At 49.5% G+C, this 16,068-nt stretch overlaps 2 protein-coding genes across 2 annotated transcripts in view; one reads left to right on the top strand and one right to left on the bottom strand.

The window, feature by feature from the left end:
- Window positions 1-16,068, top strand: part of SENP3 (SUMO specific peptidase 3) — a 150,996-nt gene that overhangs the window by 90,171 nt on the left and 44,757 nt on the right. The gene's annotated exons all lie outside the window — the stretch shown is intronic.
- SOX15 (SRY-box transcription factor 15) lies at window positions 819-7,965 on the bottom strand. Its single transcript, XM_083707126.1, has 2 exons — window positions 7,312-7,965; window positions 819-1,375 (listed from the first exon to the last, which is right to left on the bottom strand). The coding sequence occupies exons 1-2, from the start codon at window positions 7,887-7,889 to the stop codon at window positions 1,156-1,158; spliced, it is 798 nt and encodes a 265-aa protein (XP_083563252.1). The 5' UTR covers window positions 7,890-7,965; the 3' UTR covers window positions 819-1,155.

Below are 16,068 nucleotides of genomic sequence, written 5' to 3'. Positions count from 1 at the left end.
GTGCTGACCTTTAATGCCTTAAACAGCCTCGGCCCGGTATACCTGAAGGAGCGTCTCCACCCCCATCGTTCTGCCCGGACATGGAGGTCCAGCTCCGAGGGCCTTCTGGCGGTTCCCTCCCTGCGAGAAGCAAAGCTACGGGGAACCAGGCAGAGGGCCTTCTCGGTGTTGGCACCCGCCCTGTGGAACACCCTCCCTTCAGATATGAAGGAAATAAGCAGCTATCTTCTTTTTAAAAGACATCTGAAGGCAGCCCTGTTTAGGGAAGCTTTTAACATTTGATGCATTACTGTATTTTAATATTTGGTTAGAAGCCGCCCAGAGTGGCTGGGGAAGCCCAGCCAGATGGGCGGGGTATAAATAAAATTATTATTATTATATTATTATTATAGCCATGACTCTGTATGGGCAGTTCCCTGTGCTTCTATCCCCTTATAACTTCCAGTCATCTTTCAATCTTTACAGCTACAGATTTCCAAGCATTTCCAGACCTCCTCAGCCACATTTCGTGGAATTTTCAAGTTGGAAGGGACCCCACAAGGTCGTCCAGCCCAACCCGCTTCAGCCCACGAAGCACAGCAACCCAGACACATGGCCAGCCGTGAACTTCGCCGGGAAGTTGTGGTCCAAGGCAACCGAGGGGCACTATTTTGCTGCTCCATAGAGTCCCGGCTGAAATTCCTCCCTTGCGGGGTCCGGGGTTGGTCTAGATGATATTTGGGTGCCCCTTTCCCAACTCTACAATTTGCCAAGAGCCTGCAAGCACACACACCCCTCACCATTGCATCCCACAAACCGGGGTCTTTCACACAAACAGCTTTTATTCCTTTTTTTTTAATATAAAAACTTGTTTAAAAAAGTAGTTAGCAAAATATAACCCCCCACCCACCCAAACGAGGAATCCCTGCTAGCAGGAATCGGGACCCACCCACCCTTAAGAGTTTCCCGTTTCCTTCATTTCTTAAGGTAAAAAAAAATGTCCTGTACAAATCTTCCCACTTCAATATACGCAAGACACAAACTTGTGCACAAGTGAAATTAAGTTTATCCCCTTTTGCACGAAGCTGGGGAGATCAAACAGCCCCCAAACCAACACCCCCCCCCCAAAAAAAACCCCAAATTAAATCAGTCCTTTCTCCGCCACCTTCAAACCAGTTAAAGGTGGGTCAGCGGAGGCGTGTTGCTGAACCCCAAGTAGGGGTGCTGGGAAATGCAGTATTGGGGCGCCCCCTCCGCAGCATCGCACGCCTGCAGGGAATAAGCCGTCATCACGTCGTGGAAGTCGCCGAAGGAGTGGTGGAACTGCTGCAAGCCGCCTTCTTGTTTGATCATCGTGGTCATCGCCGGGGAGGGCTGGGCGCCGTACGTCAGGGTACTGCGGAAACAGAGAGAGGGGGCGTTGGGAGTTGTAGCACAGCCCACTAGGATCACCTTACAGGCAGAAAACTGCACCGTTGCAAGGGGACCACCCCAAAGGTCATCCATCCCAACCCGCACATTTAAAGCGCGCCCGGTGCGCACAAACTCCCCCACGGAGACTCGGGAACTGTAGTTTTCCCCTACAATTCCCAGCAGCCGGCACAAACACCAACCAATCTTCCCCAGCCCAGCTCACACTTCTGAAATGAAAGAATATTCATACACGTACTTGACACCAGCAGGACTCCTGGGTCCCCCAAACAGTGGGCAGGCAAGACTCCTGGGTCCCTGAAACAGAGGGAGAGCAGGACTCCTGGGTCCCTGAAACAGAGGGAGAGCAGGACTCCTGGGTCCCCCAAACAGAGGGAGAGCAGGACTCCTGGGTCCCCCAAACAGAGGGAGAACAGGACTCCTGGGTCCCCCAAACACAGGAGAGGCAGGACTCCTGGGTCCCTGAAACAGGGGAGCCTGACACATAAAATATTTTTTTACAAGGTGCCCCCACGCGCCCAAAAAAGTGTTTTTGGGGAGAGGAGTATTGCTGCCTCCATCCTGGACCTAGACCTCTCATCCTCCATGGATGGCTCCTCCTCTTTTAAAGCCATCGAGATTATTAGTGGGCACCGCTGCCTCCTGTGGCAGGGAGTTCCGCAGTCTGTGCTGCATGAATAAGGACTTTCTCCAGTCTCAAAATCCGTAAATCTCAAGGATCCTGTTTTAACAGGAGGAGGAGCTGGCGAGAACAACATCCGCAGAGGCCCCCAGTGGCCAATTAACCACCCAAGGAAACCCGGGAGCCAGTCTCCCACCCCATATATACTATGGGTATTCAGAAATAGAACCTCCATTCTCAGGAATAGTCTACTGGGGCTCTCCTGGCAGGCCTGGTTTTTTGAGTAAATCTTTATTGCTTTAAAATATAAACGTACAACGAAGGTAAGTACGCTTTCCTTTGTATTTACTCCAATAATAATAATAATAATAATAATAATAATAATAATAATAATAATAATTTATTTATACCCCACCCGTCTGGCTGGGCTTCCCCAGCCACGCTGGGCGGCTTCCAACCAAATATTAAAATACAGTCATGCATCAAACATTAAAAGCTTCCCTAAACAGGGCTGCCTTCAGATGATTAGTCTAAAAGACTTATCACTTCTTATAAAGCGCTTTCCTTATCACACGGCTCAAAAATCCCTTGCGGACCTTTCCCTTCTCATATATTATCTATCTAATATAGGCCTGTTTTTTTTATTGCACGGGCCTTCGAAACCCCAGCGATTAAGCGGTCTCGGGCTGCGTGGCGCAATGGTTAAAGGCAGGCATAGAGGCAAATGCCAGCCCTCCAGATGTTTTGGGACTACAACTCCCATCATCCCTAGCTATCAGGACCAGTGGTCAGGGATGATGGGATTTGTAGTCTCAAAACATCTGGAGGGCCGGATTTTGCCTATGCCTGGTTAAGAGTGTCAGGGGCTTTGATCTGGGGGCGGGGAACAGACCCGGGTTCGAATTCCCCACTCTGCCATGAACCTCAACTGGACGTCTCTCTCAGCCTGACCTACACTACAGGGTTGTTGTGTGAATAGAAAAAGTGATTTCGGAGAAGCATTCGCAGCACAGCCTGAGCTTCCGGGAGGAAAAAAGCCGCTATAAGAAATGAAATAATGTTAATATACGTAAATAACCCGAGCCCTGAAGCCACACCAGACAGCAAATTCTTGTTACATCTCCAATATTCTTCTCCAAATGAGCAAGTTTCCCTAATTTGGATATGGCAGAATATATTAAAAATGAATTTAAGGAAATGTAGAAAGAGGGGGGGAAGGAAGTTTTTAAATGTTCAAATGAATGTAAAATCAGTGAAATGTATATATCTGAAAAGTATATTTAAAAAAATAAATCTAATATTGTAAGAAATTGGAGGGGAACTTCTCCAGTTTGTGTGGGAAGGCAACAATGTGGTTTTTTAAAAAATTAAATTTGTTTATCACCCCATAGCCACGGATCTATATAGTATTGGATAAATTTATTCACTAATTATTATTATTATTACAAGAGCCAGCATGTCAGACCAGGCCCTCGCAAAGACCTGCGTTCAAATCTCCCCACTCAACCCTGAAGCTCGCTGTCGCTGCCTCTCAGCGCCTGTCCTACCTCACAAAGCTGTTGTGATGACAAAATAGAGAGGGAATCAGGGAGAGAAGCCACCTTCAAGGAAAAGGGCTGGGATATAAAGGTAAAAAACAATGGAATAATCCTCTTTTATAGCCTAGTTCGTAGCCACCACTGCCTCTGGTGGCAGGGAGTTCCACCGTCTAACTTTCTTTCGCCCGCCCTAAATCGGCCAATTGCCGGGGTTGGGCTGGATGACCTTTGAGGGACCCCTTTCCAATGCTCACAATCCGGGTGTGTTGTGTTGTGGGCTAGGCTGTGAGGTGGCCATAACCCCAGGAGAGCACCTGCCAGGCCCAGCCCTTCGCCACCTGCGGGAAGAGAGAGAAAGCTAATCCCCCGGGGCCTGTGGGGCGGGACTGCATTCCACGCCAGCCTGTTCTTCCAGTTTTGGCTGAGAGCCCCCAAACCTGTCCGGACCTGCCTGCCTGCCTGCCAGCCCCTCCACACCCACCAGCCTCCCGCCCGCCTCCCCAGGGGTCCCCGGAATACGGACCACCACTCTCCATCCTCAAACCTCTGCCCTCTGTTTGGGGGACCCAGGAGTCCTGCACTCCCTCTGTTTGGGGGACCCAGGAGTCCTGCTCTCTCTCTGTTTGGGGGACCCAGGAGTCCTGCTCTCTCTCTGTTTGGGGAACCCAGGGGTCCTGCTCTCTCTCTGTTTGGGGACCCAGGAGTCCTGCTCTCTCTCTGTTTGGGGGACCCAGGAGTCCTGCCCTCCCTCTGTTTGGGGACCCAGGAGTCCTGCTCTCTCTCTGTTTGGGGGACCCAGGAGTCCTGCTCTCTCTCTGTTTGGGGGACCCAGGAGTCCTGCTCTCTCTCTGTTTGGGGGACCCAAGAGTCCTGCTCTCTCTCTGTTTGGGGGACCCAGGAGTCCTGCTCTCTCTCTGTTTGGGGGACCCAGGAGTCCTGGCTCTCCCCCACGGCACCTGCACCCGCAAGGCTTGCCTCTCCCATGCCACCTCCTCCCTCCTTCCCTCTCCCCCCCCCCCCCACATGCCAAGCGGCTCGGGTGCGAGTGCGAGTTAGGCCACCCTCGGTCACGACCTCAGGGGCAGGGCTCCCCTTTGCGTGTCTGGCGCAGGGCAGGGCGATGATGCACTCTGGAGAGCACCCAAGGAGCTGGCAACCCCCCGGGTGGGGGTGGGGGGCCGCACCCAGGTTGCCAGGGCCAGCACCCACCCAGCTTTGCCGGGGCATGACGCTGCTGAGACAGATCTGGGGCAGAAAGCCAGGGCACTGGGGATCTCTCCAGGAAGGAAGAAGGGCAGCCCCGGGGTGGAAGGCAGGACTCCTGGGCCCCCCAAACAGAGGCAGGGCAGGACTCCTGGGTCCCCCAAACAGAGAGAGAGCAGGACTCCTGGGTCCCCCAAACAGAGGAGGGGCAGGACTCCTGGGTCCCCCAAACAGAGGAGGGGCAGGACTCCTGGGTCCCCCAAACAGAGGAGGGGCAGGACTCCTGGGTCCCCCAAACAGAGGAGGGGCAGGACTCCTGGGTCCCCCAACCACAGGGGGGCAGGACTCCTGGGTCCCCCAAATACAGGGAGGCAGAATTTTATTTTTTGTAAAGGGACACTGGGCAATCTGGGTTCTCAACTCGGGTGGCAGCAAAGGCGGCAGATGAAATTTTAAATCATCTTTTGTAGTCTATTGTTATTTCAACTTGTTCAAAGTTTCAAATCACAGTTCTTTTTTCTGGCTTGATCTCCGCTTCCAGGTTGCGGGGCTGTATCTTTTTTAAACAAAGAATCTAGTGTTTAAATTTTATCATTTAAGGTGGGTAGGGACTCCTAGATTCTCTGCAAAAAAAAAATCCCTACAAAAAGAAGTTTTTACCTTGCCCTAGAAACCACATTTGGAAGCAGATGTGCGGAAAGGCACCTTCCCTCCTTTCCCCCCTCCGGAGAACCCAGGTGTCCTGCTCTTGTAACACAATCAGCAGCTGAAAAGCTTATCTCCCTAGATGACACTTAAGCCAATTCCGGAAAATCTGCCCCCAGCACAGATCCCAGAACTGAATCCTGGACAGCAGGAATTTAGCAGCCAATTGCAGCAGCCTCTGGGCAGGCAGTTCCTGAGGAACTGCAGCAAGGAGTTCCCCTGTTCCTCATTCCAGATAGACGCAATTTAAAGAAAAAGCACATTTTTTTGGTGATGCAAAAAGGGGCGCTTAATTTGGAAAACCACAAAACCTGATTTATGAGCTGGTGGTGGTGCACAGTGGTTAGAGCGCAGACCTAGGATCTGGGAGAAGACCCAGATATAAATGCAACTCAATCAATAAACGGGAGGTTGTTTGCTGCACACGTTAAAACATTCCTGCAAATCGGAACACGGGATGGGATTTTTGGCTGGATAGGAAACCAAATGGAGATTTTCTCTTTTTCCTTTTCTTCCCCCTCACTCTTCCCTTCGGTTACTTTTGTAAAGCAAGAGGAAGGCTCGTCTCGCACGCTCAGCTGAAGGCAAATCCAGGAAGTCCGTTTCGTGAGAAGCCGAAATGGTCCCGATCCACCAAGCGCACAGTGCTTAGGCCTGGTTTTTCTCCAAAGTAAACCCTCCCGCTGCGCTTCACTGCAGCTTCCGCCGCAAGGAAGCACGCACAGGATCGCAGCCCCCCGCCCACCCACAAAGCTGGAAAGGACACTGCGGAGCTTACTCGCGAGTAAGCACGCACAGGATCGCCTGCGAGGAGTTTAGAAGGGAGGGAAGGTTTTCGCCACGAGAAGCTCCAAATGTGGTCCAAATTATTTATTGCGGTATTAGTCGCCCTCATTGCGATGCATCAAACCAAGCCTTGATCCGAGTAGACCCACTGAAAGTAACCGAACCCCATTTTCATTATTTTTAATGGGTCTACTCTGAGCAGAAGCGACTGCTTGATGCAACCCAGTGAAGTGAACTGGCATTGCTGCCACCCGAAGTCCAAGTGCTTCCGTGAATCTACTCTTGAGTAGAGACAGCCCTGCACGCAGCGCCTTGAAACTGGACATCGCTACCACCCGAGGCCTCAGAGTTTCAATGGGTTTACTCCGAGGAGAGCTTCCCAAACGTCTCGCTGAAATGAGACCAAGTCTTGCTCCGAGTAGGACTAATTGCGCATAGAACCCATTGACATTAAAGGACACCACTAACTCCCAAGGCGCAAGAGCTTCAATGCGCCTACTCCAGAGTAGAGCTCATATCCAACCCACTACAGTCTACGGACGTTTCTACCCTAGATCTAAAGAGCTTCCTACTCACGAGTAGGGCTCACCCACAACCCCTCTGAAATCTAGGACATTGCTACCTGGGGTCTAAAGTTTCCACGCGTTTACTCCGCTTTAATAAAAAGTATTTTAAAAAGGTCTACTCAGAGTAGGGCTTACCTACAGCCCATTGAAGTTAACGGACGTTGCTTCCCAGGGTGTAAAAATCCAACGCGCCTCCTCCCGAGTAGGGCTCGCCTCCAACCCACGGAAACCTACGGACGCGGCTACGCAAGGTCTACAGTTTCCACGCCTCTACACCGGAGTAGAGCTCACCTACCACCCAGTGGACGTCGTGAGCCCCTTCCAACCTCCAGAGGGTCTACTCGCGAGCAGGACCGAACTCGAAGCGTCCCTCCCTGCGCTCAAAGCCTCCCGAGGGGTCTCCTCCGAGCATTACGCACCACCACCATCCCCAAGCCGCCCATCCCCGCCGCGCGCCGTCGGGGCTGCTCTTCTTGCTCACCTGTAGGGCGCCGGGGATCCGGCCCCGTAGCCTCCTCCTCCTCCGCCTCCAGGTGCTCCTTGGGCGAGCTCGTAGGGGTAGCAGGCGCCCCTGCCGTCGGGGGTCCCTCCTGGCGCGGCGGCGGCGTATGCGCTCCAGGCGCGCGTCTCGGCCGTCGGGGCGCACGGAAAGGCTCCTGGCGAGGCTGCTGCCTGTGCGCCCTTGTCCCGTGCGCGCCCGGATCCGCCCTTGCGCCGGGGCCGGTACTTGTAATCGGGGTAGTCCTTCATGTGCAGAGCCCGGAGGCGCTTGGCCTCGTCCACGAAGGGCCGCTTCTCGGCGTCGGGCAGCAGTTTCCAAGCGGCGCCCAGGCGCTTGGAGATCTCCGAGTTGTGCATCTTGGGGTGTTCCTGTGCCATCTTGCGCCTTTGCGCGCTCGACCACACCATGAAGGCGTTCATGGGGCGCTTGACTTTCTCCAGGGGGTCCTCGGGGGCAGGAGGAGGAGGAAGAGCCCGAGGGGCGGCAGCAGCAGCAGGGATCGGGGCCCCTCCGAGCTCTTGCTGCGGCGGAGCTTCCGCGGGGAAAACGGCGAACATCTTCTCCTCCTCCTTTGATGGGGGCGCGCCGACTAGAGGACCTCGGGGGAACCCGCCGGCCTGGGAAGAAGATGCAGGCAAGACGGCATGGGCAAAGCGAGGCGCCGGAGCTTATATAAGGGAGGAGGGCGGGGCATGGTGGGAGACACGCCCCCCTCAGCATCTGGCCACACACCCCGCTTTTAACTCCTCGCTCGCCCTCCAATTTGGGAAGCTGCATCCGTTGAACTGATTTTACAATGAACTGATTTTGGAATGCTGTATTATTTTACTGTTGTTAGCCGCTCTGAGCCCGGCTTTGGCTGGGGCGGGAGGGATATAAATTAATAATAATAATAATAATAATAATAATAATAATAATAATAATAATAATAATAATAATTAGGCTTCGTCCTAGCCGCGGAACCTCTGTTTCTCTGATATAGGAGCCAATGTGGGGTGGGCAAGAGTGCCTCTGAGCACGTGCAGAGAGAGAATGAAAATGAGACGGTTCACAATGAGGCGCACAAGCTGCCGGATGAGGCCAGAATAGAAAATCAAGTTCGCATGCTGCATTTCATCGATCGATTGATTGATTGATTGATTGCATAATTATTTAGTTGGGTTTTTTTCCCTTCCAAAAAGAACTCAAAGCGACTTCTCTTTTTAGCGATTTGTTTGACTGCATGCTGTGGCCAGACGCCTGGGGCAGTGCTTTTATTTCGATAAAAGGAAAGCAGCCGAGAAATTATTGAAATGGCAATGATTTTGAAATTATTGAAATGATAAATAAGCGGGCACAGGACTGCAGTCATTCTTGTAGGATTAGAGAGGGAGGGAAAATCTTTATTTTACCAGAGGGTTGGACTAGATGGCCGCTGGGGGTCCCTTCCAGCTACACATTTCTATAACACCCTCTCTCCTTACATCCCTTGGAACTAGCAGGTCTGGAATTTTTTTTTAGGGGTGAAAAAGGGGGAGAGAGATATATTTGCCCCCTCCCAAAATCCACAGCAGGCCAGTTCCTTTCCTAAACCAACCAAGGAAGAGAAAAACGCTGCCTTGGTGTTAAAAAGTCATAAAAGTCTGTGCACTGGTCTGTCTTAAAAGGGAGTATAGGAAGAGATAGAGGCCTAATTGATTTGGCCTCTCAGAGGTGCTAGGAGGGTTTCAGATTTCACCCTGGGATGAAGATAAAAGCAAAAATCTCAAACCTCCCCTTTTAAAATAAAATAAAATATTCTGCCGTAAGAGAAACCGTCAGGTTCCTGTAGCAGAGGAGAATAGTATAGAGTGGAACAAAGCCTTTTTTCTTTCTTTTCCTTTTCCCCCTGTTTCAAATCCTTTATTATTTTATTCACATAATATACTTTCTTAACAACAAACAACTCCAAAATAAGCAGACAACTCCAAAACAAAACCGTATGTAACAAAACCGTAAGTCTCATGTTTTCATTTACACTGATCTCCCCTCCGATGCCTTTACTTGATATTTCTTGCTGCTTCCTGCTTTCCTTATAGAATCTTTATAAAAATTTAAATCTCTTAAATCCTATACCAATCTTTAACCATTTCAATTAATCCCTTCCCCCTCCCTCCCCCGCAGCCCAGTACTTCCCTCCACCTGTGTGTGATCTTTAGTAAAGGTAAAGGGACCCCTGACCATTAGGTCCAGTCACGGACGACTCTGGGGTTGCGGCGCTCATCTCCCTTCGTTAGCCAAGGGAGCCGGCGTACAGCCTCCGGGTCATGTGGCCAGCAGGACTGAGCCGCTTCTGGTGAACCAGAGCAGCGCATGGAAACGGCGTTTACCTTCCCACCAGAGTGGTACCTATTTATCTACTTGCACTTTGACGTGCTTTCGAACTGCTAGGTGGGCAGGAGCAGGGACCGAGCAACAGGAGCTCACCCCGTCATGGGGATTCGAACCGCCAACCTTCTGATCGGGAAGCCCTAGGCTCTGTGGTTTAACCCACAGCACCACCCGCATCCCTTGTGTGATCTTTACCTACTATTATTTTTGTTATTGTTGCATTATTAACTTTATTTGCTATTCCATTCTTGATATATTAATATCCTATCTCCTTTTAAACTTTTTAAAGCCATTTTCATATTAGCAAAGTCAGAGATTGATTTTAGTTATTGTCAGGGGTTATGTTTCGAAACTCATCAGGTAGCTTCGCCTAGTGGTTGGAGGCAATGCTCCCCTTGAAAGAATCGATCCCCAAGCAGTATAAAAACTTCCTGAAAGTAAGAGCTGTTTGGCGGTGGCACTCAGGAGGTGGCGGACTCTCCTTCCTCAGATGTTGTCAAGCTGAGGTTGAACCCTCATCTGCCAGGGGGATGGGATAGATGGCCCTCGGGGGACCCTTCCGACTCTGCTATTCTATGATGCAGCTGGGGCAAACAAAGACCTCCGGTTTTGCTGCTACAGGTGCACAATGGTGTTTCTCCTCTCTGCAGTGCTCTCAGCAGTCTCTCCTCCTCTGCTTCTTCATTTGGTGTGGGCCTGTTTTCCTTTTGCACATTTTGAACGGAAGAGCACTACAGTCTGCAAGTCTTCTTCTTCTTCTTCTTCTTCTTCTTCTTCTTCTTCTTCTTCTTCTTCATCTTCTTCTTCTTCTTCTTCGGCAACCCCTCGTAGCTGAGTAAGATTGTCTCCCATAAACACAGTTTTAACAATGAGTCCGTAAGTGACTGCAGAGGCCAATTCTGGACGCACACGTCCTTTCAAAGTGGGGACATTGGTTTCTGGGTAGGAGTCCATCACGGTGTGGATTTGCCAAGCCTGCCTTCCTCTTAGCACGTTTCCCCCTTGCGTCCTGAGTTCGAGTGTCTTCAAAGCCCATGACACCTTTGGTCAAGGCTGTTCTCCAACTGGAGCGCTCGCAGGCCAGTGTTTCCCAGTTGTTAGTGTCTATACTACATTTTTTAAGATTTGCCTTGAGACCGTCTTTAAACCTCTTTTGTTGACCACCAGCATTACGCTTTCCATTTTTAAGTTTGGAATAGAGTAGTTGCTTTGGAAGACGACAATCAGGCATCCACACAACATGACCAGTCCAACAAAGTTGATGTTGAAGAATCATTGCTTTGACACTGGGGATCTTTGCTTCTTCAAGTACCTTGGTATTAGTTTGCCTGTCTTCCCAAGTGATGTGTAAAAATTTTGGAGACACCGTTGATGGAATATTTGGAAGAGTTGGAGATGGCGTTTATAAGTGGTCTGTGTTTAATAAGCAGACAGTAAGGTTGGTAAAAAAATTCCTTCCAGTAGCACCTTAGAGACAAACTAAGTTTGTTATTGGTATGAGCTTTTGTAGTACAACTGCTTTGTAAACAAGCATTTAGGCTTCCCTGCGAATGTCCGGGTCCTCAAACACTCTGTGCTTCATTCAGGAGAAAACCGCACTCACAGAGCTCAGGCGATGCTGGATTTTGGCATCAATGTGGAAAGATAACTAACTGCCCAGGTAGGAGATGTGATCAACATTTTCCAAGGTTACACCATTGAGTTGGATTTGTGGGTAGACATCACCTAGGATTGGGAGAAAAGCAATGACAAACCTAGACAGCATCTTGAAAAGTAGAGACATCACCTTGCCAACAAAGGTCCGTATAGTTAAAGCTATGGTTTTCCTAGTAGTGATGTATGGAAGTGAGAGCTGGACCATAAAGAAGGCTGATTGCCGAAGAATGGATGCTTTTGAATTCTGGTGCTGGAGGAGACTCTTGAGAGTCCCATGGACTGCAAGAAGATCCAACCTCTCCATTCTGAAGGAAATCAGCCCTGAGTGCTCCCTGGAAGGACAGATCCTGAAGCTGAGGCTCCAAGACTTTGGCCACCTCATGAGAAGAGAAGACTCCCTGGAAAAGACCCTGATGTTGGGAAAGATGGAGGGCGCAAGGAGAAGGGGACGAAGGAGGACGAGATGGTGGGACAGTGTTCTGGAAGCTACCAGCATGAGTTTGACCCAACTGCGGGAGGCAGAGGAAGACAGGAGGGCCTGGAGTGCTCTGATCCAAGGGGTCCCTGGAAGAGTTGGACATGACTAAACAACTAAACAACAACAACAACAAATCACCTAGGATAATGGCCTTATTTGTGAGCCTTTCGCTTTAAGGACTCCTCCACCTGCAGGCCTGATGCCACGAAATCTTCATTCTCTTCCCCCCTCAGGGCAAGTTCACAGGGACATAAGGAAGAAATTACCTTGCAAATGGAAGTAAATGGCCTCCCTGGGGCCAGCTGTTAGGGACAAAAGCCTGACATTTGAGCAAACTGCAGCCTGGAGGAGGAATGTCCACAGCCGAACCCTTTCCCAGTTTGGGGGTGGAGATGGGAGGTGGAAGGAAAAGACTCTGGGCAGAGTAAAAATGGGAGAAGCTTTTTGCTAGATTCCCCTTAAAAAAAACCATTGCAGATAAACAATTAAAATATATTATTATTATTATGGGAAGAATTTATAATTTATCTTAGAGACCACTGTAAGCAGATGGAAACATAAGCAGGATTGCAATAACACTTCTAATGTAGCAAGTACTATAGAGACAATGAGGGTTATATAATATAAATTTATTATTGGGAAAGATGCAGTAGAAAAAGTTTAATAAAAGGACCCATGCAGGGGAGGGATTTGAAGGAATCTGAGAGTGCGGATGTGAATGCTAGTGTTGTTATAATTATATACTTGTAAAACCAAATAAAAACTATCTCTCTCATATATATATAATTATTATTTGTTATTTAATATAAATTTATACATTCCTTGATTGCAGAAAAAGAAAAGACCCATAAACCTCAAAGTGGTTTGCAAAAAGATAGAAGAAGAAGAAAAAAAATTGCAACAATACTTTAAAATGTACAGAAAGTTAAAATTACTGCAATGGATCAAGCATCTGGGTTGTTGTTGTTTAGTCCTTTAGTCGTGTCCGCCTCTTTGTGACCCCCTGGACCAGAGCACGCCAGGCCCTCCTGTCTTCCACTGCCTCCCACAGTTTGGTCAAAATCATGCTGGGAGCTTCGAGAACACTGTCCCACCATCTCGTCCTCCGTCGTCCCCTTCTCCTTGCACCCTCCATCTTTCCCAACATCAGGGTCTTTTCCAGGGAGTCTTCTCTTCTCATGAGGGGGCCAAAGTAATGGAGCCTCAGCTTCAGGATCTGTCCTTCCAGTGAGCACTCAGGGCTGATTTCCTCCAGAATGGACATGTTCTTTAAGAACTTGCCATAGTTTGCTGTGGTCGACACAGTCAAAGGCTTTTGCATAGTCAATGAAGCAGAAGTAGATGTCTTTTTGGAACTCTCTAGCTTTCTCCATAATCCAGCGCATGTTTGCAATTTGGTCTCTGGTTCCTCTGCCCCTTCGAAATCCAGCTTGCACTTCTGGCTAGGCTTGTCTAAACAATACTGTTTTTTAGCAGGGGCTGAATAGAGTGCCCTTGATATCAATAGGCAGGGAGTTCCATAGTGCAACTGCCTCAAAGTGAGATTTCCAATGTCTTATAGGCAGCCCCGGAACCAATATATCGAAATAGATCTGTTTCCTTGGCCAATTCACTGAGTTGTTCTCCTGCAATGAACTTTTGCTGTAGCTTCTAGCCAGACCACTGGACACCGGTTTTGTCATTTATTTATTTTTGGAGGGAGGGGGTACCTGTTCTTCCAGCATTTAATCAATAGCACTACCTGCCTTTGCTCCAGATTCCGTTTGCAAACCAAGAAGCAACGGCAACCCCTCTGAGCATGTCTAGAGTGCATTTTGCTCATCCAGGGTGGCATAAAAGTTAGAGTTCAGCTAGGACTGAGCAGGGACACGGGTGGCACTGTGGGTTAAACCACAGAGCCTAGGACTTGCCAAGATCAGAAGGTCGGCGGTTCGAATCCCTGTGACGGGGTGAGCTCCCGTTGCTCGGTCCCTGCTCCTGCCAACCTAGCAGTTCAAAAGCACAAAGTGCTAGTAGATAAATAGGTACCACTCCGGCGGGAAGGTAAGCGGTGTTTCCGTGCGCTGCTCTGGTTCGCCAGAAGCGGCTTAGTCCTGCTGGCCACATGACCCGGAAGCTGTACGGCGGCTCCCTCGGCCAATAAAGTGAGATGAGCGCCACAACCCCAGAGTCGGCCATGACTGGACCTAATGGTCAGGGGTCCCTTTACCCTTTTAGGACTGAGCAATGGCGTAGCGTGGGCGGTGCAGGGTGGCCCGGCCGCACCGGGCGCAACATCGGGGGGGGTGCGCTCGCACACGCAGCTCTCTGCCCCTACCTGGCTCACTCACTCTCTCTCACTGCAGTGCTGGCTGTGCGAATCCGATCCGAGCCACCGGATCACTGCCCACTGGGGGGGGGGGGGTTGCCAGGTGTGTGGTGCGGTGCGGGGAGAGAGAGAGAGGGACTATCTTACCTTGCCCCGGGTGCTGACAACCCACGCTACGCCACTGGGACTGAGCAGACGTACCCTGCTGCCCCAAGGAAGTGGGGCAGCTCGCTTTGGGCTCAGTGCCTTCCTGCCTGAACTACCTCACAGGCTTGTTGTTCGGGGGAAAATATATATGACGGTGTGGGAAGAATATCGTGCATGTCTTTGAGAATGTGGATAAAGAGAAAAGGAATAGGAAAACACCTAAAATTTGGAGCATTGGCCGGTTAGTTAATATGCCCATTGTCTTACCAATGCCAGGATGGTATAAACTACTTTTTTAAAAAATATATATATATTTTATTATTAGTTTTTTTTAAAATACCATTTTCAACAGTAATTAAACATATTTTTACATCTTACTAAATTTTTTTGACTTCCATCCATCCTGTCTGAAAATTTTCCAATCTAATCTCTTAGTATACATTTCTTATTTTCCCTCTTACATTTCAAACTCATACCCAATATCTCTATTCTTTTTCTACTTTGTAACACTTCGTATATTTCTCCTTACAAAACTTCTTGTAGTCCTACTGGCATAATTTGTTGGTTACAATGGCTTTTCAAGTAGTTCATATACTTCTTCCTATCTTCTGTAAATCTCTGGTCCTGCAGGTTTCGAATCCTTCCTGTCATTTTGTCCAATTCTGAACAGTCCATTAATTTCGTCTGCTATTCTTCTTTTGTCGGAATTTCTTCTTGTTTCAATGGTATAAACTACTTTTTGTCCCCTTTTTTTTGTAATTATCACTACCTGAAGTTTTCTGCATTTTGCTTCACTTTAGCTGGCGGTTGACTCTCCTGTCCTTCACTGGAGGTTTTTAATGATGATGATGATGATAATAATATAGTATTTATACTCCGCCCATCTGTCTGGGTTTCCCCAGCCACTCTGGGCGGCTTCCAACAGAACACTAAAATACAATAACCTATTAAACATCAAAAGCTTCCCTAAACAGGGCTGCCTTCAGATGTCTTCTAAAAGTCAGGTAGTTGTTTATTTCCTTGACATCTGGTGGGAGGGCGTTCTGCAGGGCGGGCGCCACCACCGAGAAGGCCCTCTGCCTGGTTCCTTGTAACCTCACTTCTTGCAGGGAGGGAACCGCCAGAAGGCCCTCAGAGCTGGACCTCAGTGTCCGGGCAGAATAATGGGGGTGGAGACGCTCCTTCAGGTCTACTGGGTCTTTGAGGCCGTTTAGGGCTTTCAAGGTCAGCACCAACACTTTGAATTGTGCTTGGAAACATCCTGGGAGCCAATGCAGATCTCTCAGGACCAGTGTTATGCGGTCCCGGCGGCCACTCCCAGTCACCAGTCTAGCTGCCGCATTCTGGATTAGTTGTAGTTTCCGGGTCACCTTCAAAGGTAGCCCCACATAGAGCGCATTGCAGTAGTCCAAGCGGGAGATAACCAGACCATGCACCACTCTGGCGAGACAGTCCGCGGGCAGGTAGGGTCTCATCCTGCGTCCCAGATGGAGCTAGTAGACAGCAGCCCTGGACACAGAATTAACCTGCAACTCCATGGACAGAAGTCTGGTGGCCATCTGTCAAGGACGCTTTAGCTGCGATTCCTGCATTTCAGGGGGTTGGACTAGATGGCCACTGGGGTGCCCTCTCCAACTCGACTGTTCTCTGCTTCTGTGAACAATGTTAGATCTGACATCCTTTCCGGCACCAGCTGGACAGGGAAGCCTCTTTGGCCGTATAATCTGCTCCCAACTGCCCTGCTGCACTTTAAATTGCATTTTAACCTGTATTTTAATCCCCCCCCATCTCTCTTTTC

The sequence above is a fragment of the Podarcis gaigeae genome (genome assembly GCF_964106915.1).
Source record: "Podarcis gaigeae genome assembly, chromosome: 13".
NCBI classification, from domain to species: domain Eukaryota; kingdom Metazoa; phylum Chordata; class Lepidosauria; order Squamata; family Lacertidae; genus Podarcis; species Podarcis gaigeae.
This window is presented reverse-complemented; position numbering and strand designations above follow the sequence as displayed.

Excerpts from the sequence above, each read along its gene's own strand:
- SOX15 (XM_083707126.1), bottom strand. The coding sequence starts at position 7,889 with ATGTTCGCCGTTTTCCCCGCGGAAGCTCCGCCGCAGCAAGAGCTCGGA. Across the intron at positions 1,376-7,311 it reads GGATCCCCGGCGCCCTACAG|TACCCTGACGTACGGCGCCC; the intron begins GTGAGCAAGAAG and ends CTGTTTCCGCAG.